General features: G+C 40.3%; 1 protein-coding gene across 2 annotated transcripts in view; it reads right to left on the bottom strand.

Moving 5' to 3' along the window:
* The window catches only part of TSG101 (tumor susceptibility 101), a 40,559-nt gene extending 19,305 nt beyond the window's left edge, over positions 1–21,254 (bottom strand). Inside the window, exons 1-6 of one of the 2 annotated variants that reach the window (XM_070933443.1) lie at positions 21,091–21,254; positions 17,714–17,798; positions 15,872–15,937; positions 15,250–15,285; positions 11,213–11,376; positions 10,599–10,725 (exon numbers count right to left, since the gene is read on the bottom strand). In XM_070933443.1, the coding sequence (XP_070789544.1) occupies positions 10,599–10,725; positions 11,213–11,376; positions 15,250–15,285; positions 15,872–15,937; positions 17,714–17,798; positions 21,091–21,132 (520 nt within the window). In that variant the 5' untranslated portion in view covers positions 21,133–21,254. The remainder of the gene's footprint in view (positions 1–10,598; positions 10,726–11,212; positions 11,377–15,249; positions 15,286–15,871; positions 15,938–17,713; positions 17,799–21,090) is intronic. The other variant, XM_070933450.1, reaches the window with a different exon arrangement.
* Between the last annotated feature and the right edge of the window lie 404 nt (positions 21,255–21,658).

Here is a 21,658-nt window from a genome sequence, read left to right as displayed (position 1 = left end):
AAGATTTTACTGCTGAGGGATCTAACAAGAATAGATTTCTACTCTATGTAACATAGAAACATATTTTCCTATGGCAATTCAATTAATTATTAAATTAGTAAACATATAGTATATTATGAAAATAAACCCTACATACTCTACAGTAGAAATTACAAGACTACTAACATTTAAAACATGGAACATTAAAAACATGGAAATCACACACTTTGGACATATGACATAAGTGGATCATATGGAAAAAATATTCTTGGCCAAATTGAAAGAATCAGAAGAAAATGAAGACACTGGATAAGTTAAGGAGGAGCATCCACAACAATGTTCATTGGCTTCGAAATATCAGGTGCAACTCACCCTTTTTAAATGTATGTTCAAGAAAATGAACACCACCATCATTATACAAAAACTGTTGGAAAAATCCTGTTTATTTCATATGTATTTCTTTCATAGAAAAAAAAATACTGTAAATTTAATAAATTAATAAATAAATGTATTAAATAAATTTAATAAGCTGTTTAAAATATTTCAGTGGAATAAACATAAGCAATGTTCCCCAAAAATTCAGGTAGTCCTCAACTTACAACAGTTCACTTAGTGACTGTTCGAAGTTACAAGGGCACTGAAAAAAGTGACATATGACCATTCTTCACACGTATGACTGTTGCAGCATCCCATGGTCACATGATTTACATTCAGCTGCTTGACAACTGATTCACATATACGATGGCTGCAGTGTCCCAGTCATGTGATCCGCTTTTGCAACCTTTAGACAAAGTCAATGGGGAAGCCAGGTTGACTTAACAACCCTGTTACTAATTTAACAACTGCAGTGATTCACTTAACAAATGTGGCAAGAAAAGTCGTAAACCGGGACAAACTCACTTAGTAAATGTAACTTTTGGGCACAATTGTGGTCATAAAGGACTACCTGTATTTAAAAATTGATGTAACAATCGTTTTCCCCACATTATGTCGTCTCCATAAAATTTGATAGTTTCAGATACCTATTAATATTGTTTTCCATTTGGTTAATGACACAGAAATAACCTTACCAAATCAACATATTTTCCTGGGATAATAGCCCCCCAGGGATTTAACAGATTATGGGCAAGAGAGAATGTTTACCTATATCCAGCAAGAATTTCTTACCAATTCATGTAATACTTAACTTATTTCATTTCAGTACATACCAAGAATATTTAACATGTAGTTCTATCATTTGCAAAACATTAGAATACTAAATTATTATTCATTAAATAACTTTTGCTGGAAGTCTACATTTGATGTGTTACTGACATCAAAAACTTAAGCATTATATGTAGGGATTTTTCTCCATCCTATTAAACTAAAATTGATTATTCAAGTTTATGAAAATATAAAACTAGTATCAGCCAAAAGTCTAATGTTATTTGAGGGATGACACCCTTTTACATAACCATTTATTGTAAATAAATAAACGGTGAGGCAGAAGACCACGGGGCTGCCCGACATATATCCATAATGGAAGCCTGCGTAGCCCACGCAGCCACGGTAGCCACGCTGCGGGTGGAATGGGCGAAGACCCTGCCTGGCACCGGTCTGGACTGGCGTTCATAAGCTGTAGATATACTGGCTTTGATCCAGCGGCCCACCGACGAAGAAGAAACCTTCCGTCCCATGGAAGATGGATGGAAGGACACCAAGAGAGCCTCCGTCTGACGGAAAACAGCCGTACGTTTGAGGTACCAACGGAGTGCCCTACGGACATCCAACATATGCCAGCGTCGTTCCAGAGGGTGACAAGGGTTCGGGCAGAAATCCGACAAGACGAGCTCTAGGGATTGATGGAACAAAGAGCTCACCTTGGGTACGAAGGTAGGGTCCAACCAGAGTACCACCCTGTCGGTATGAAAGATGCAGAGGTCTTTGCGCACAGACAACGCCCCAATCTCTGAAATCCTCTGGGCAGACGTGATAGCAAGGAGGAATGCGACCTTGAAGGAAAGAAACTTAAGGCTGATGGAACTCAAGGGCTCGAACGGGTCCGAAGTAAGAGCCTGGAGAACCAGGGGCAGGTCCCAGGAAGGATAACAGTGAACAACCGGCGGAGACAGAACAGTTGCTCCATGAAGAAAACCTTTGATCCTCAGGTCCTGAGACAAGGGGCATCCTGGATCCCAGGACAACACTGTAGCCAGAGCAGCTACCTGGCACCGTAAAGTCGCAGAGGCCAGGCCCTTGTCCAGCCCTGCCTGCAAGAAACAAAGAACTTCGGTGATCTCAGCCATAGTAGGATCAACATGGTTGTGTGAACACCAAACGGAAAACGGCTTCCAGGACACCTCATAAATACGGATAGTTGAGGGCCGGCGCGATAACAGGATGGTGCGTATCATGGCCTCCAGCAGCCCGTCCTTCCTCAGCAAGGACCTCTCAAATGCCGGACGGTCAGCCACTGCGGATCCGGGTGAACGATGACCCCCTGGCTGAGAGAGACCTTGTGCGACGGAATCATCCACGATGAAGAGATGGAGAGGGTCATCAGAACCAGGCTCTGCGAGGCCAGAGAGGGGCGATGAGTAGAACCTCGGCTCATTCTCGCAGTAGTTTCCGAATCACCTTTGGAATCAAAGGCAGTGGCGGAAAGGCGGAAAGCAGGCCAGGGGGCCAGGGACAGCGGAGAGCGTCGCTTCCTTCCGCACCCGCGCTCGGGAAGCGGGAGTAAAATCTGGGTAGGTGAGTGTTCTGATGTGATGCGAAAAGATCCACCAGAAGCCTGCCGAACTTCTGGACAATTTCCTGAAACACTCGAGGGTGAAGGCACCACTCCGCTGGATCTAGCTGCTCCCTGCTGAGCCAATTGGCATGAACGTTGGCCTGGCCTGAGATGTGGTCCGCCCTGAGCGATAGAGTGTGATACTCCGCCTAGGTCAGTAACTTCTCCGCTTCGACCATCAGGAACTCTGAACGAGTACCCCCCTCTCAGTTCATGTGGGCCTTGGTGGTCATGTTGTCGATAAGGACCAGGATGGCGCCTCTCCAAGAACGGCTGAAACTGGCGAAGGGCCAGGCGGACAGCTCGTAGCTCCAACCAGTTGATACTGTGAGACTTCTCCTCCTGGGACCACAGACCCTGAGTCATGTGATCGAGCAGGTGGGCTCCCCACCCCTGTAGACTCGCATCTGACGTTACGACGAGACGATCGGGCTCTAGGAACGTGCAGCCCTTCAGAATAGCCAGGGACAGCCACCAACGAAGAGACGTGCGCACCCAAGGAGGAACCGGAACAGGATCCCTGGAAGTGCCCCGGCCTGATCTCTGATAACGTAACAGGAACCACTGTAGTTGACGGCTGTGTCTGTGTGCCCAAGGAACGATGGCTATGCAAGATACTAACTTCCCCAGCAACTGGGAAAGGAGAAGCAGAGAGGAGGTCCTCTGAGACGTCACCTGGGTCACCAACATGGTGATGCTCTGAACCCTGTCCGGGGAGAGAAACACATGGCCCCTGTCCGAATCGATGATCGCCCCAGATGAAGCAATCGAGTCGTAGGCGATAGATGGCTCTTCTCTCTGTTGATCGAAAATCCATGTTGCTGGAACACGTTGATCACCAAGTTGATGTCCAACTTCGCCTGACCTGGGGAGGTGGATAGAACAAGGATGTCATCCAGGTAACAAAGGATGCGCACCGGAAGAACCCTGAGCTGTGCGGCCACCCCCGCCACCAACTTGGTAAACGTCCTTGGGGCTGATGACAGTCCAAATGGCATCGCACAGTATTGAAAGTGGAGACCATTGTATTCGAAGCGCAGGTACCTGTGATGGGCAGCATGAATCGGAACATGTAAGTATGCCTCTTTTAGGTCCACCGACTGTAACAGATCTCCCTGCCTGACGCACGCCAGAATGGACCTCAGGGACTGCATCTTGAATCTGCGATATAGGATGAACTTGTTTAAGTACTTCAGGTTCAGGATCCCCCTGTAGCCCCCAGAGGATTTGACCACCAGGAACACTGTGAAGTAAAATCCTGTCCCCTCCTGATTCGCTGGCACTGGCTCGAGGGCATTGATAGACAGAAGATGACGAAGTTCGGTATCCATAAGATGTCTCCTTGCTTCCAAAGTGGGCACTGGACACCGAACGAAGTGACTGGGAGGGGTAGAGTGGAACTCCAGACAAAGACCTTGTGAGACAGTGCGAAGGATCCACTGTTCGTTTGTGGAGGCTTCCCAACGGTGGTGGAACGGTTGAAGGCGACCACCAATGGGAGCCGATGGCCTTGAGTCATTTCCCTCTCCGGAAGGATCTGTGACCAGAACCCCTAAATGGGCGTTTGGCCGGGGGTTGATTGCAGCTACAATCCTGAAAGGACTGCCTGTCTGAGGGTTGATCCGCCCCCTGAGCGTAGGACCATTGGTGATAGGCTCCCCCCGAGGCCGAGAAGGACTGAAAGGACTGCCTCTGGATATATGGAGTATATCTACGCTCTGGACGACGGTAAGATGAAGGAAGGATCTTGCGTTTGTCCTTATCTTCGATCAGAAGAGGCTCCAACGCAGCACCAAATAGATCTGGAGCCTTGTAGGGTGAGGCGGCCAGCTTCCATTTGGTCTTTGCATCTGCTCTCCAATTGCGAAGCCAGAAAAGACGGCAAAATGTAACAGTCGACAAGAGAGCGCGTGAAGCGAATTTAGCGGCATTCAGTGAAGCATCAGCCGAATACTCTGCCGCAGCTACCAGCTTGTTGACATCTTGATGGAGTCTCGTGTCCTCAGGAGGAAGCCACTCCTGGAGTTGCCGCAACCAGAGCAAAGAAGCCCTGGTGAAGAAAGATGTAGAAGTAGCTGCTTTTACAGCCCAGGCAGCCTCCTGGTGTGTTTTTCTGAACACCAGCTCAGCCTTCCTATCCTCTGATTTGAGGCCATCCACCATGTCACCGGAAAGAACGGACGAAGAGGCAAGAGCAGCTACCGGTGCGTCCACCGAAGGCAAAGTTAAGAGGTCCTCCAGTTCAGGAGCAGCACAGTAAAGTTTTTTGTCCAAGCCACTCGGTGCTGTCAAACAACCAGGTTCAGCCCAGCCACTCTGCACCACTTCCGAAAAGAGAGGGGGACAAGGAATCACGTCCTTCTCAGGTTTAGCACTCTGGAACAGAGGGTCATGAAGAACCTTGGAGGAGGTATCTCCCTCAGCTGTTGAAGGCGTCAGACCAAATTTGGTAGTGACCTTGGCCTTATGAAGAAGAGATTTAAAGATCGAAGGCCTAAACAGACCAGTAAAAACAGGCTGGTCAGGGAGAAAGACCTCATCTTCCAAAAATTCCACCTCCTCAGGGCACTCCGCTTCAGGTTCAGACTCCTCACTGGAAATGTACTCCCGTCTAGTTGAGGTAGTAGGTCTGTCAGACCCTCGCCCTTGCACTGTGGGCTGAGTAAAAGTCGAGGGGCCCGGAGCCACATTCTATTGAAGGCCAGCTGCCAAGATCCTGGCCAAGGCATCTGACAACATAGAATGAAGATTCAATTGCACATCCAAGCTGGTAGAGGCTGGCAGACCAGCCTGAGCAGTCGCAGGGGGATGAATGCACACAGGAGACTCTGGAGCAATGTCCACCTCCGGATCAGGAAGATGAGGCTCCGGGCTCAGAGGTCTGTCTGAACCAGGTTGAACCACACCAGCATCAGGTTCCAGAGATTCTGGTGGCAAATGGTGTAGTCTGTCACCAAACACAGGAGGAGGTGAGGACACTGGAGCAGACACAAGTGGAGGAGCAGGTTGAGCTGCGGAGGTGCAAGTGGCTTTGGCACATTGTCGTTCTAATGCCTTGTGGCGTCTGAGAGCGCCTTTCTCCTCTGTAGCTGAAGGCTTGGACTGTGACCTGAGGGCCCTAGGGACTGCACTCTTGGATTTGGCCTTAGTCCCCCTGGTGCCTGCTGCTGCCACCTCCCTAGGAGGGCTGGATTCGTTTTCCAAATCAGAAGAAAGGTTGGGGTCAGCCATACTTATTATAAGGTAGCCTGCAAGAGATGAGGCAAATTGGAACAAATTAAAAAACAATTCATAAGTTAAGGTGAAATTAGAATAACCACCATTTTATACTCCCCCCCCAACTTCCAAGAGCCAGGAGAACCGGAGGGGAGGAAACTGACACCCCACTCAGGCTGAACCAATAAGGCCACAGACAAGGCAAAGAGGCAAACAGTCACCACACGCCAGCAAGGAAATAAGGCTTAGGCACAAGAGCCCTCAAATGCCTTGCCCAGAGGCCGGGGTCTCACCCTGACTTGCCACGCAGTTAATCTGCCAAAGGCTTCACTCCGATCCGGAATGTGAAGAAAAACAAAACGGTGGCCGCCATGATCGCTGCCTCAAAATGGCAGCCGCACCAGCCTCCGCACCAAGAATGACGACTCCCAGCACACTGACCGCAATTTCCTTGATCCACGCAGCGATGATGGCAGTCCTGCAGCTCAGCAACCCCCGGCACCTCAAATGGACCGTCAGCCAGCAAAGCGCCCAGTCACAGGGACTCACATGGCGCCGAAAATCAGCTGGGAGCCTCGGAGTGTGCCGCAAGCCTGGGCATTAACTCCGGAGCCGAAAATCAAAGGAACGAAAGCTGGGGCTGCGATGGTAGCGGTTTTACCAGCTCACCGGTTGTCCAGCACCCCCGCCTGTGGCTAAAACGACTTCCGATCTGCCCAGCCGGGTCAGAATCCGGAAGAAACACTGCGATCCTTGATAAAACAAAATGAGGTAGAGCGGCCTGGAGCCCCAGGCACGCTATCTCCCCACAGCAGCAAAAAATTACAAACAAAAGCAGCCCCCAGCCAAACAAAAATTAACTAACTCAAATACACTAACACAGGAAAAATATTAAAAAGAAAAACAATATCAAGAAAGTAGTAAAAGCTAGCTAATTAGCTAAATAGCACAGAGCAACAATTTCACACTAGTTCCCACAACTACTGAGTGAAATGAACTGGAGAGGATAGCACAGAGAGGGCGGAAACCAACAAGGAATTTGAATATTCTTCACTCAGTATTCAACTATGCATGTGTGGAATACCCAGCCATGGATTGCAGGAGCAGTGCACTGGAAAATAGTGTGCTCTGTCTTGTGGGGCTTGCCCGGTTTGCCTGCTTCGCTGAACTTCTTATTCTGGTTACTGTTTGGCTAACCTTGCTTATTGGACTGTTGGCCCTCGTTACTGTTTGGCCAACCTGGCTTACTGGACTACTCGCAGCCAGAGGCTGCTGAAGGTTCATGTGAGAGCTTTGCTCCATGACTTGTAGTAAATGTGGGGACGTTTGGGGGCAAAATTGGAGCAATAAAGGGGAGTAAGACCTGTTCTCTGTCTGTATTGCTTTCATGCCACACCCCGGGTCATCACAAATACTTTCTATAACCTTCTCACTAATGTAGCTGTTAAAATCTTAGCTCATGGTTTGAGATATCAGCCAAGAATTTGTACAATAGGGTTATCAGACTTTAAAACTAAAGCCATATAAACATCATAACATGAATTTGACACAACGTTATTTATATAAGATACCCAATATAACTCCCAAAGTATAGCAACTAGTCTCTCAATTTTTTAAAATCAACTTATAATTTTTTCATAATTGCCCTGGGGACCTCTGAAATTTATTCAATTTAATAATTTTATAGCTTTCCTATAATATAATAGAGGGAGCTAAGTCCCTATCTGTATAATGAAGATTTCTGGAAGCTACAGAATTTTTAAATTGCATTTAAAAAGTATCCATCTGCTCTCTGGCAATATTGGCATTTGCAGAAGCAAGGAGCACTGAGTGTATTGGAAATGGCTGATACACAATTTATTACTATCATAAAATATAATCTTATTACCCTGCTATTTTTATTAAAATTTCTCTCCCACCATTTACTTTTTTATTTTACTTTCTTTGGGATTTTTAAAAGTTAATTTAGATTAAGTTTTTTTCTTTTTTAGCATATAGGTTATCATTTTTAAAAAGTTATATTCTGGACTGGGCAACTGTCAATTACAAGACAGAAATCTATTATGGATGATCAACAACATTCTTCTACTCAAAGTAATAACAATTTTAAAAATCCTTGCTGGTCTGTAACTTGATGAAACATCGCATTAAAATCCAAAGCCGCCTCTCTTGTATTTGTAAGTAATCCAGCTATAACCTTTAAAGGAGAATCCAAAAGCGGCTCGTCCAAAGGAGCCTCTGTGACTTGTTGTTTTTCCATTATCTCCATCTCCATCTGCTTAGCCTGGGTTTCAGTCTCTTGTTCATTTTGCATTCCTTTATTCCCCTCCTGTGTTCCTAACACTGATGGTATACATGGAGATGTTAAATCCATTTTAAGAACCTTGTAGTAAAATTCTTCCGCTCTTTCAACAGTATTTACTTGATATCTTTCTCCTTGGTATCTCAATACTATACCAATTGGAGCATCCCACCTAAATGGGATGTTTTGTTTCTTTAGCTCAGTCACCAAAAATCCAAATTGCTTTCTATCTTTTAACATCTTGGATGGCAGCTCTTTATATATCCAAATCTTTCTTCCATTCAGTTCTAAAGTAGAGTTAAAAGATTTTTGCACAATATCATTTCTTGTTCCTTTATCTGTAAAGTAAATCACCACATCTCTAGGCAACTGCCTCTGCTTTGCAATCCAAGAATTTACTCTGTAGGCCTTATCAATCTTACAGGATACCTCTTCAGGATGAACCTTTAAAATTACAGCCAGAACTTCAGCAGACATCTTTCTCAAATCATCTCTATTATTTTCCTGTAATCCCCTCATTCTGATCGCAAATTCCATGGACCTGTATTGCATCATTGTAACTTCTTTTTCAATCCTTTGTTTTATATTATCTGCATTGTAAGTCTCGTGATCAGCTTCCTTTTTAGACTTTACTTCTGAGCTATTGTCTTGAATATTTATCAAATCATTTTCAATTCTTTGTATTTTATTGTCCAAATTATAAATCTTATGATCAACTTCCTCCATTTTAGACTCTAGTTCTAAGTTAGTATCTTTATCCATCTTTATAACTATTTCTGAAAAAGTTTTCAAAGCTGTTACAAATTGTTGTTTCAAATTGGCATATTTTTGTTGTACCAACTCTTTAATTTCCTGCCTGAATTTTTCAAGATTCTGGTTCACAATCTCATCATGTCTTGCCATCTCCTCCAAGACAAATTCTTTTAGGTTAAAACCATTCTTCTGAGTCTGCAAATTCAAAACTTGTTCATGTGGTTTATAAATGGGGGAAACCCCACCCCCGCTGCTTGTTTGTCTGGCTTTGTCAGTTTTAACGCCATCCTGCCACACAGACAGACTCTTTTTATAGAAAAAGACTTCTCTCCAAACAATATCAATATCAAATCTCCAAGAAGAAAGAAACATACAGTAGAATTTTTTCTTTGCAATTCTAGCCAGTGCTATTATTTCTGCTACTATGTAGCTTGTTAAACTATTCAGGCGGAAGGACTTTCGCTTTCAGCTTTCTTCTTCTCAAGCCTCAGCCAGTCGCCATTTTAAACTTTTTTTTCCTTCGCTTTTAAGATTGCTTATAAAATTGTTAAAAATACTTGCGATTTAGGGTCCAAAGTCCGGATCTCATCCTATTTGTTTAAACAATCTGTTAATTTTCATTGAATGGCTTGGTCCCGTTGCCTGGCTCTGCAAAAAGCAGAGTTCTCCCGAAGCCCGGAGCAGCGGCGAGCGGAATAGAGAGCCTCATCCTGCTTCGTCCCCAAGAGTAAAACAAAAACTCTGGGGACTTCGCAGAGGGCTCTACCTGCCCTCGCCAGCTCTATCTCACATTTTCTTAAGGAAATGGAGTTTTTCGAGCCGCCTTTCAGCTGTAAAGGCGGCTCTTTACGGACGACGGGGCTGGCGGTCTCGAAAGACCGTCTGACGGCGACGGAAGTCAAACCGGAAGCCTACTTTAATCATTCTTAAATCTTTGATTTGGACTTAAATTATTAAGCTTCCACCAGGCTTATGACTGTGACTCTAACTGTAGATTACATATATGTAATTATCACATGAACACCATTAGCAATGACAAAATCACTATCAGTCAATTGCCAAAAATAGTTTTACTTTGAGCAGCTTATATCTTGCGACATTACCTTTAATACCACAAAACTACACATGTCTATTCCAGGCCCTTAGGAAGGACTCGATATGTGGATAAAAATGCCAAAAACAATCTAAATAACTGGCTAATCAACCAGAATAATAAATAAACACAATATTTATTGATCCCTTGATTATTTTTGTAAATAACTCCTATTTCCCCCACAACTCTGTGAGGTGAGTAGAGCTGAGACAGAGTGACTGGCCCAAAGCCACCAGCTGGCTTTCATGCCTGAGAGAGGACTAAAACGAACTGTCCTGTTCTCTAGCCTGGTGCCTTAGCCATTAGACCAAAACTGGCTCTATTATAACAATTAAAGTTATGACAATAATTTTTGTAATTATTGTCATTCTGTAACAACACAAATAAAACGTCATAATAGGAGGACTCTTTCAGAGAAACCCACAAATTACATGTTTACACCCACGATTATTCACATATAATAGTGGATATAAGATGCTTACTGTTTGGTGGCCCTGTTGGTTGATAAGGTGGATAGGAAGCTGAAATGGTCGGTCGAGAAAAGACGGGAGGTTCCTCTCCAAACACCACAATCATAACTTGGATCAGTCCTATTAAATCTGATTGTGGCTGGAAGTTAAAGCAGAGAAGACAGTTACTTTTTTTCTTCTACAAAAATAGTTTGGTTGCTATTATCTGTACCGCTAGATTCATCATCTCATCAGTTGCTGAAAATTAGCTGGTTATCCTTTTCTTCCATGTTAAGATTTCACTCCCCTTAGTTGTCATTCAATTAACAGAACTGAATGCCAAAACTGAAAAAATAAGATACCACAGGGAACATGCTTCATGATACTGTCAATTCCCATCAATGAATAATACTAATTACAGGCAACAGCAATGGTTATTTCAGTTGCAATTCTTAATAACACCAAACATTGCAAAATTATTAATATTTAAATTTTGTAAGACTCTACTATTATATTCAACAGAGCTCCAAGTGTCCAAGTTCATTTTCCTATTATATTCAACAGCCAGAGGAATATGAAATGAAATCAGTATTTATATCTCAAAAGAGTTTATTATTAATGCTTAAACACCTTAAAATTATACTTACATGTTTCCATTCATGTAGATATGGAAGATATATCCTGCCATTTGCATCAACATGCTTCCCAGTTTTAATTGTCATCGAACTAGTTGGCTTAACAAAACAGATTGGGGGATTGAATGGATATGTATCCAGTAGCCACAGGCATATTGGGATGTTGTAAATGTTGCCTAAAGAGATTTTTTAAAATGATGTTATATATCCTTGTTGATAATGGTTCTATGATAAAATACTGAGGTGGCATAATTGTTACTATAGTATATTTAAGTGCATAGGAATGGTCTTGAAACACAAAACTGAAGTATTTTTATAAGCACATACAACATGGCTTTGGAAATTAATAAACAAAGCATTAGGAAAGCAAGTCCATTATACCAAGCATCTGATACTTAGTTACACTGCATGTAACAATCCTCCTCAATTTTGTCTACTTTTGATACTGGTGGATTTATTTGCATTTTATCACACTGAATCTTCTAATCCTCCTCAACCCTCAGAAACCAAAATAAACATTTTAAGTGTTCACCACCCCTCCCCACTTTCCATTATCTGTTCCAGACAGATGATGAAGAGCCAAAGTTTTTGAGGAGCTAGTTCCGAGTAGATGAAGATGAGAAGGAGAAAAATGTTATTTACACACAATACAGAGACTGGCTGGGAGTTCTGGGAAGCTAGGTATAAGCACGCAACCTGTTCTGGAAGAGTAGACTTCTATTTAAAAATTGAACTTGCATCAGATTGCTTGTAGAGAATCAAAAGAATAGGTCCTAATGTCTTTTGTAAACATGTCCCTGAAAACTGGAATTGTTATAATTGGTTCACAGCAGCAACATCATATGACATAGCTAACTTTGGAGATAGTCATACAAATCTGGAACAGATAGTTACAGCCAACCTATCTTCAGAAACCTTTTGAGAGGTCCATTTCTATGAATTATATATGGGTAATTTTTTAATCCAATCTGATTGGATATAATTTCCGCATATGGTCACCTGTTTTCTGCTGATCAGTCATCTGAAGCCAGGATGCGGGAGATTGAGATTATTAAAAAAAAAAGTTAAGTCTTGATACTGATATCTCAACCCAATCTTCCCTACCTGCATGGCACCTCTCCCATACTGATCCGCACAAAAATGCTCATGCACCCTTCCAACCTGCAAAATACCACAGGTACCCCCTTGCACTCTCCCTGACCCAGGCGGTGCCTCTTGCCCAATTGCCCACAAATTCCCCAAATTTCACTCTCATGGAACTAATTGGTCCTGGCATTCTGCAAGTTAGATATCTTGGTTCAAAAACTGTTGCCCTATGATGCACAGTTTTGCCCGATTGAAGGTTACAAACAGACAAGGGAGTTTTAGTAATATATAAGTATTAACATCATCCCTCAAAATTAGCAAATAAGCATTCAGCAATATCAGCAATACGACACTAATAGTGTTTTTCTCACAGATAAAAATTTAAAATTAAAATAGGATTAGGATTTTAAAAAGCAGTGAGGATAATAGCACTATTTTTGTACAGAACACTTGCTAAGAATTTTGGGACACACACTCCTATAAAATGGAAGTAATGAAATCTCTGGTCCAAGTCTTCTTATATTTTTATCATTGCAGAAAGTTGATGCAGATTAATAGCACATTATGAACAAACTCTCCCAGGTGAACTGACAAATTCTGTGTTCAACATCTATCTGATCAGGATTCAGAGATAACTACAGCAATATAGTCAAGTTCACCATAGCAATTAGCAGAATATGGCAGCAATTACAAGCAATCAGATTTCCTTGTGCCATGAAAGCTCAAAACTTCTTTGTAATATGGTTTTACTCAAAATTCCTGACATTTCTCACCACCTGTCGTTGAGCTTCTTCTGCTATGTTAGTGCTAAATGAAGTGTAAAACATTTAAACTATTTTAATGCTATTGCATTGCTAACTACAGTATATTGGTATCTGTGAACATCATGACAGACAGATATGTAGAGGTTATGCAAAGCATTCAAATGAGATGCTTCATAATGTGTGGGAGCATGGAATATAGGACGTGTCAAATTTTTCAGCTTTCAATTTCCAAACATTAGGGGTGCTCAAAAATTGTGAGAGACCTTGGGAATTGTAATATTTTGGTTACTTTAATATAATTTAGAGGTGCTTGGTAAATAACTACATAAATATTGTAACATTTTAACATTTTGCTTCATCTGACAGGTTCAGCTGTCTTTCTCTTTTTGTTAAACATTATTTTGTCTGAGAGTATTAATACCACTGGCCTCGTTTCCTGTGAGTGTGATAACTAATCTGTAATGGTTCTAAAAAAAGAACAAGACTGGGAACATTCACTCATATGAGCAACATAATTGGGCCTGGCAGAGACTTGTTGCCGTCTGAGCTCCCAACATTGCAAGACATTCTCAGATATAGCATATTGTTAAGAGAACAAAGTAGTGATGATGCTAGAAACTACCCTGCAGCCAGCCTTGCAAGAGACATATATCTAAAACTGCTTGAAAAGTGGGAACGAGTGAAGTTCTTTTGTGACCCATCATAAATTCACAAGTGACAATCTTGAACAAGATCCAAGAGACCTGGGATCAAGCCAAAAACATATCTCTCAGTAGAGGAAAGCTAGATGTCAAAGAGACTTTCACTATGAAACTTGACAAACTGACATCCTCAACTGCAAGTGTGAAATTGTTCTGTGGGCTGAATTTGATGAGCCTCTCATTTCATTGAGAGACAGTGTTCTAAAGGATCTCTCTACTGAACAAGCATATGGATATAGGATCACACACGCAATAAGGACAGGAGAACTTCCCACAGATCTGGCTCTTCTGGAAATTGGTCCTGTAAGCCATTCACACTGACAACTGCAAATAGGCTTTGTCCAATATGGGTTTCAAACATGGCTTTAAAGGCAAAACTCTCCAAAACTTAAGAATGATAGTTGAATACATCGTTGGTGTGTGCTATCCTTGCTGGTTCAACATCAAAGTAAAACATTCCTGGATTGAAGGCCTGTGTCATTTGTTGATCCAGCTGCAGCAAGTCAGATTGCAAAAGAAGGCTGTAGTAGATGTTTTGCCAACCATTCAGAGTTCAGCATGGTACGCTTTCAGTGAAATGAAAAGCCAGACATTGTTGTGTTCAGATGATATTCAAGAGAGGACAGCTGGTGTGCAAAAGTTCATTGACTTGAGGGGTACAGACAATGATGTGCTGGGAGATTTTTCTGTATGTGCAAGAAAAACACCTTTAATCAACGCCAGAGCATCCACTTTGCTGGAGCTGACTGACTGGTCTGAAGGTGTACATGAGCCACCTTTGACGTACGAATTGACTACAGCAGAAATAGAGAAGTTCATTGATGAACCAATGCAAGTACCACAGTGGCCCTGTCATGCTCAATCAATAGAGAGATGTGTGAAACAGGTCACAAAGGCAGCAAACAGAGTGTATATACATGAGAAACGTGAGGGTTATATCAGAGGCCGAGAAGCAAGTTGGCAGCTGATGTTGAAGAACAAATCAAAACAAGACTTGATGAAATTTGCTTAAATATTTTTGTAACTCAGGTAATTGCTTTCTGATATTAGTTTATGATTACATGGATTATTTTTTGCTTGGCTAGATAAAATTCATGCAAAAAAAAACCCTTTAATTTTTTAGCACGAAGTGTAATTTTGAGAAATTTTTAACAGTATTTGGGTTACAAGGGACTGTTGTGGGGTATATGATAAGACATGGATTTACCATACCAAGCTGAATGTTGTGCAATTGCAAAAATAACAGATTTGAATTCTTAGTGTAAAAATACTTATTTTTAGAACCCTCACTGAAAAAAATTGCAAAAATTAATTTTCACTCCATTAAATGACACGCCCTAAATTAGATGTCTTTGAATCACCATCAGCAACATCTTTTGAACAACATGAGAAGCTCCTTCTAGCTGATTCTTTGGGTATGCATATGCATAGTTACTTTGCTTTCAAACCATCTCATTCAAATGCTTTGTATAGTTATGTTATAGAGGCTTGTATCTACCTGGATTTTGCCAACTCTGTTCCAAAGTAATGCCACCTAACCACATGAGAAGAGATAGGAAACTATAAATTCTTTTGCTTTGAGATGGTAATTTTTAGATCGCAATAAGTCTGTGTTTCAGTTTTGCTTTCATTGTTCTGACTGATTTAAAGCAATGTATCTGAAATATGCAAACTAAATACGTTATAAAATGAAGAATACAGTTCATGGTAGTCCTCCACTTACGACCATAACTGAGTCTGGAATTACAGCTATAAGTCATAGCAGATGTTAAGCAGGATTTTACTACCTTTTTTGCACTAGTCATTAAATGAATACCATGGTTATTAAAATCCATTTTAGCCAATGGCCATTTTTTTTTTGCCAGAAGCTAGTAAAAATGCCAAAAATCAGGATGCTGCAAAGGACTGTAGTCAATTGCCTAGCACCGAAATGTGATCATGTGACTGCAGTGCACGCATGCACATGTGGTCATCAGGAGTCCAGAACTGGGTAATAATACCTTTTTTGGGGGGTGAGCGGCATTGTAACTTGCTAAGCAATTGATCATTAAGCAAGGACTACATGTACAGAGACAATGGTTTCAAATAATCTATGCAAACAGTTCAAAATACATACATACCTCTGTAATTTACAGGAATGGTTCCAGTAAGGCTCATCAATTCTCTTGATGAACCATCATTAAAGACTGAAAAGAAGCATTGATTTATTCAATATACAGATCACAGACATTGAGCACATAAACAAAAATAAGCATATCAACTCAGCATCAATACTTCATTCTGACCAGAAATAAGTACACATCTTCTAAGAAAATAAATTCTGTACAGTATAAAGTGTTTCACATGTCATTTTGTGCCTTTTATAGATAGCGATGATTTCTTCACTATAGGTTCTATGACAAAGGCTGTTGGCCAGCATTTTATTTTAAAAATGAATTGGCTATAGAAATTTTCAAAACAGACATCAAGTGAAAATAATATATAGTCTAAATGAAGAATATATTATTTATTTCTACCTTATTTGAATATTTTCTTCCTCAAATGAGTGACTACTTCTACCAGTAGAAATGATGACTACCAGTACTTCTAATATTAGAAAGCAAAACAAGATTGTGTGTTAGCTTCATGACCTAACATCACTCACTAAAATACCTTAATTATGAGGTAAGCACATAATCTTGTTTCACTTCCTCAGTACAGGTAGTCCTCACTTAACCACAATTACAACAGGCAACTCCATTATAAGTGACAGAATACTTAAGTAAAACATCATGTGACTATACCTGGCTTACAATGTAAGTTATGTTGTGATTATTAAGGGAATCATCCAGTCATTAAGGGAATAATCAAGTGACTGCAACTTGTGAGTTCATTGTAGCTCCTCATTGACTTTACTTATGGGAAGCCAGCTGTGAAGCTTGCAAATGGCGATCATGTGACTAGGGGATTCCGCTATGGTCATAGGTTTGAGAAACAATTTTAAATCACTTTTTCAGCGCTGTTGTACAAATAGTTCTTGACCTATGAGCATTCGTTTAATGACTTTTCAACAGGGTGGATAAAAATCAATGATTTTTTTAAAAAAAAATCAGATTTTTTTTATTTAAATCGGATTTTTTTTTATTTAAATTGGATTTTTTTGATTTTTATCGAATTTATTTTAATAAAAAACTTTTGGGGTAAAAATCTATCGTAAGATAGTTTTCTATTTAAGATACATAAATAATTTAGTTTATTCAGCATGAAATGGAGCTTAGTTATGTAGCATGAGGCTGTATATTCTGCAACACTGGGACTATCGGTGAGTCAACAATGGGTCAAAGGAGTAGCAGAGATGACAGTTGCTCTTTAAAAATTATGATTTAAATCAAGTTGATTTAAATCAAGCCTTTTTACTAGTGATTTAAATCATGATTTAAATTGTGATTTAAATCAACTCGATTTAAATCAAATCCACCCTGCTTTTCAAAATTATGATGGTGCTGAAAAAGTGACTTCTCAGTAGTCTTCTATTATCTTGATGTCCCTTGGTCACATGAGTGCAATTCAGATCTTGGCAACTGGCATGTATTATGGTGGCTGCTGATTGTGATTTTAACCTTTCCATCTGACTTCCAAAAAGTAAAGTCAATGGGGAAAGTCGCAAATCTAGGTCACTTGTCTTAATGATTGCAGTGATTCACTTAACAACAGTGGCAAAACAGGTATAAAATTGGGTGCAGTCACATGATTCCTCACCTAATGACTGCATGACTTCAACAATGAATTTTCAAATTCCAATTGTGGTTGTATGTCAAAGACTAACTTTAACTTTGAGTGGTCACTAAACAGGTTAGTTGTTAAATGAGGAATAGCTCAGTAAAACTATTTCCTTGCAATGCAATAAATTGATTAAATATTACTATATAATAGTTGAATATTAACAAAAACCATCCTGCAAAATACAGAAAACAGCAAGTTACCATAGTTGTCCATAACAGGTTTGAGATCTTTGTACTGGCCAGTAACATTGACAGTTTCCTGAACAGCCAAGTCTCTGTACTTGTACTAGAGAAAAGAAAAACAATGTTTTAAAACACTTCTAACAGCAAACCCATATATCAGCTTACTAGTGTTTGGAATCTTCAACTGCAGGTTATGACATATGAAGTTCTATGATCACAATGTGCTTTACTTTAAACATTTTTACCTGTGAAATTATTCTATTGGATTATCAACAGGAATTGCAAAGCAAGTATGATTAATCGGGGACAGTTATAATCTCATGATACAAACATGAAATTAGAATGACCCTATTCCATGTTATTTATATGGAGGTCAAAAAAGTAAAGGCATTTTCTAATGAATCAACATTAGGAAAATCACATTGCAATTACATAGCATGTAAATAAATTAAGAGTTAAGTACTTAGGATAGTCCAGAAGTTGCTGAATTCCCAGTACTCCTTATCACTGTTCATTCCTGTATGGTGCTGGAAAAGGAGTCTGGAGATACCTGGAGGACCATAGACTTCCAATCCTTAAGGTGGAAGGATATAGGCTTTATCCAATGGTGCCATTCCACATACAGAATGGCTTCTAGCACTTGAGACTATATTATTCCTTTCCTGAATTTTTTATAATTACTTTGCAGAGTTGGATGATTTGCAAGAAAGAAAATGTGGGTATAAAAATAAGAAAAACTCCTGCTACACGAACAGAGAATTGTACTTCCATAACATCAGAAACAGTATATACACAGAGACACCTATAGAAACATGTATGTGTGCAATAAATATCATTATTGGACTGATCAGATGACTGTGGCGATAGATAGCAAGATACAAATACCATTTCCTAGTAAAACTGTCAATATCACTGGGATAACAAACAAATATTAAAACCATTTAAACACATTTAATTTTGCTTGGTCCACAAATATGTGTTTGCAAACATGCACATATAAGTTATCTTATGGTTTACAAAAATATCCACAAACTTTATAAAAAGTTGATAAACATCTTTTACATACAATATGTAATAGTCACATTGGATACATTTCTCTACCAACCCTTCAAGATGATGCATTATCCACAAGTCAAGATGATGCCAAAATGACAACATTCATGTTCTAACATCTAATACAGTGAGTTGTAGCATTCGCATGATGACATTTGCATGCATTGTCATTTGCCCTCCTCAACCTATACTGAAATGGCATATAAGGATTTTTATATGCTACCATATCCAGGTGACAGAGAGTGCACATAAAGGGCAGAAAATCAAAAAGAAGAAAATCCTCAGATATTAAAAAGCCTATTTATTGAAGTGTAAGAGAAACCTAAAAGCAGCGATTCTTGCACCAAATTCATCTTTCAAATGCATGAAAAAATTAATTTCTTTAGAAAGTTTATTTCTACTTCCTTGTATTTCTTTAAGTTAAGTCCTACTATGCAGCTAATTTTTAAAAAATAATAATAGAAAATAAGGAGTGGCTAATTGTAAAATGTTCTGGAAGAAAAAGGAAATAAAACACAACAAGGGGAGACTAACTGAAAACTTGGAAAAGGCAAACCAAGCAAAGGGTTACAGAGAAAGACCAGCGGCTTTGTATTTGCCCTGAATGCAAAGACAATTTATAGCAGACAAAACCAATAGTATATACAAGACTATTTGGTAGTATTACTTTCAAATAAAAGGAGGGACTCCAAACTTCCTATAACCTGGTCCAATCTAATTGGGGGGGGGGATTGCTCCAAGACTTCAGACACCAAATTCAGCTCATATCTTTTTCTCCTGAGATATAACTAGTGTCCAGCAGTCCATAACACAAGACTATCTGAGAACCAAGAAGAGGGTAATGATGTACAGAGGGAGAACTTGGTTTTTTTTCAAGACTGTAATAATAAGTTTTGAAAGAAACATTCAGCCTTTCTCCCAATAAGGACTACTCGGGGAAGAGAACTACTGGCCTGCAGAAATTTACTTTTTATTTTAAGGCCCCTCTTATCATTCAGGGATGCAAGGGTGGAGAACTAGAAGAGCCCAAGAAAGCCTTATGTTTTGGGAGAACAAGTGTCTTAATTTCAAATCTCCGCACTTTCTGTAAGGCCCTGAAGACGTTTTTATTTCAGCAAGCCGGCCTGGCCTGAATAGGTTTTAGGGTTTTTTAATTGTATTGCTAAGGGTTTTAAATTGGGGCGGCCGTTTAATTTAATTTATTTTTAATTATTTTAACTTTTATATTATATTGCATGTTATTTTAATTCTCGGCTGTTCACCGCCCTGAGCCCCTTTGGAGAGAAGGGCGGGATATAAATATAATATAATATAATATAATATAATATAATATAATATAATATAATATAATAAATATAATATAATATAATATAATATAATATAATATAATATAATATAATATAATAAATATAATATAATATAATAAATATAATAAATATAATATAATATAATATAATATAATATAATATAATATAATAAATATAATATAATATAATATAATATAATATAATATAATATAATATAATATAATATAATATAATAAATATAATATAATATAATATAATATAATATAATATAATATAATATAATATATAAATAAATAAATAAATAAATAAATAAATAAATAAATAAATAAATAAATAAATAAATTTCAAGATTAAGAGCTGAGTTGCAGGAGATTGCCTCTCAAATAAGAGCCAGAGTTTTCAAAAAAAAATTATGGACCGCTCATACGGGAGATAGATGGCCTCACTGGAAATTCCAGACTTTGGAGATTAGAAAATTCCCTGTAATTACAGCCTCCTGGAATGAGGGAAAACTGACTTCGATGTTTTTCTCTTTAGGCCAGGGGTGGGCAACTGTGGCCCTTTTACAACCTGTGGACTTCAACTCCCAGAATTCCTGAGCCAGCTTGGCTGAGCCAACTTGGCTGGCTCAGGAATTCTGGGAGTTGAAGTCCACAGGTTGTAAAAGGGCCACAGTTGCCCACCCGTGCTTTAAGGCTATTCGTGTTGAATTTAGAGCTGACTGTTGGACTAGGCAGGCGCCCAAAGTTTTAGCCACTGCTTATTGGTGGGTGCAAAAGTTGGGTCTCTGGCGAGGAAGCGGCAAACACCGTCAGTTCATGGGGGGGGGGGAGTGAAAGGCGAACGCCTCGGAAGGATCTCTCTTCTCCCAAAGGGAGGGAAGGCGCTTTGGAGCTTTTTGCTCTATTGTCGCCGCCCCCCGCCCCTCCCAAAAAAAAGACCGGGCGGAGAGGCCTTCAAAGAGCGCGACTGGGCTGAACCGACTCAAAGGCTGCTTTGAGAAGGGACGCTTTCAGGAGCAGGAGGGCTTTTTACCTTAGCAAGCATTTTCTTCAGCTGACTCTCGGAAAAGGCCATGGCGGCGGCGGCGGTCCCTCCCTCGGTCGTGCTACCCTTCTACGACCTCCACCACCCCCCCACCCTACTCTCCACTCCCGGACGAACAAGAACCTTTCTCAGCTCCGCTTCCGACACAACCTCCGCGATCCGTTTCCGCTTGGCGATACTGCGAAACGTCACTTCCGGCGGCTAACTGGTTTTTTTTTTTTTTTTTCCCTTTCCCCTCCCCTCGACCAGAGGGGAGGCAAAAAATAGCAATAGAGTTTTCCCTTTAGTCCCTCTGCGAAGACGAATCATAGAGAGGGTCGGAGGGCAATCCGATTTTCCAGTCTGTTCTAGGTTGTAGTTAATTGGATAGAAATGGGGTGTGTATTAATCACTGAGATACGCGACTAAGAGCAGAGGGGCTCAGGTTCTAATCCTCCCTCAATTTAGAAAAAAAACAAACAAAACTATTCGGTGAATTTTCCTAACAGGGAGGACAATTTAGCCAGCGGAACAGCTTGACTTCAGGAGCTTCATCGCTGGCGGGTTTTAAGAAAAG

This window comes from Pituophis catenifer, unplaced genomic scaffold (genome assembly GCF_029215685.1).
Source record: "Pituophis catenifer annectens isolate HBS135680 unplaced genomic scaffold, rPitCat1.0.hap2 SCAF_1, whole genome shotgun sequence".
Taxonomy (NCBI): Eukaryota; Metazoa; Chordata; class Lepidosauria; order Squamata; family Colubridae; genus Pituophis; species Pituophis catenifer.
Note: the sequence above shows the minus strand (reverse complement) of the source record. Positions and strands in the feature narration are given on the sequence as shown.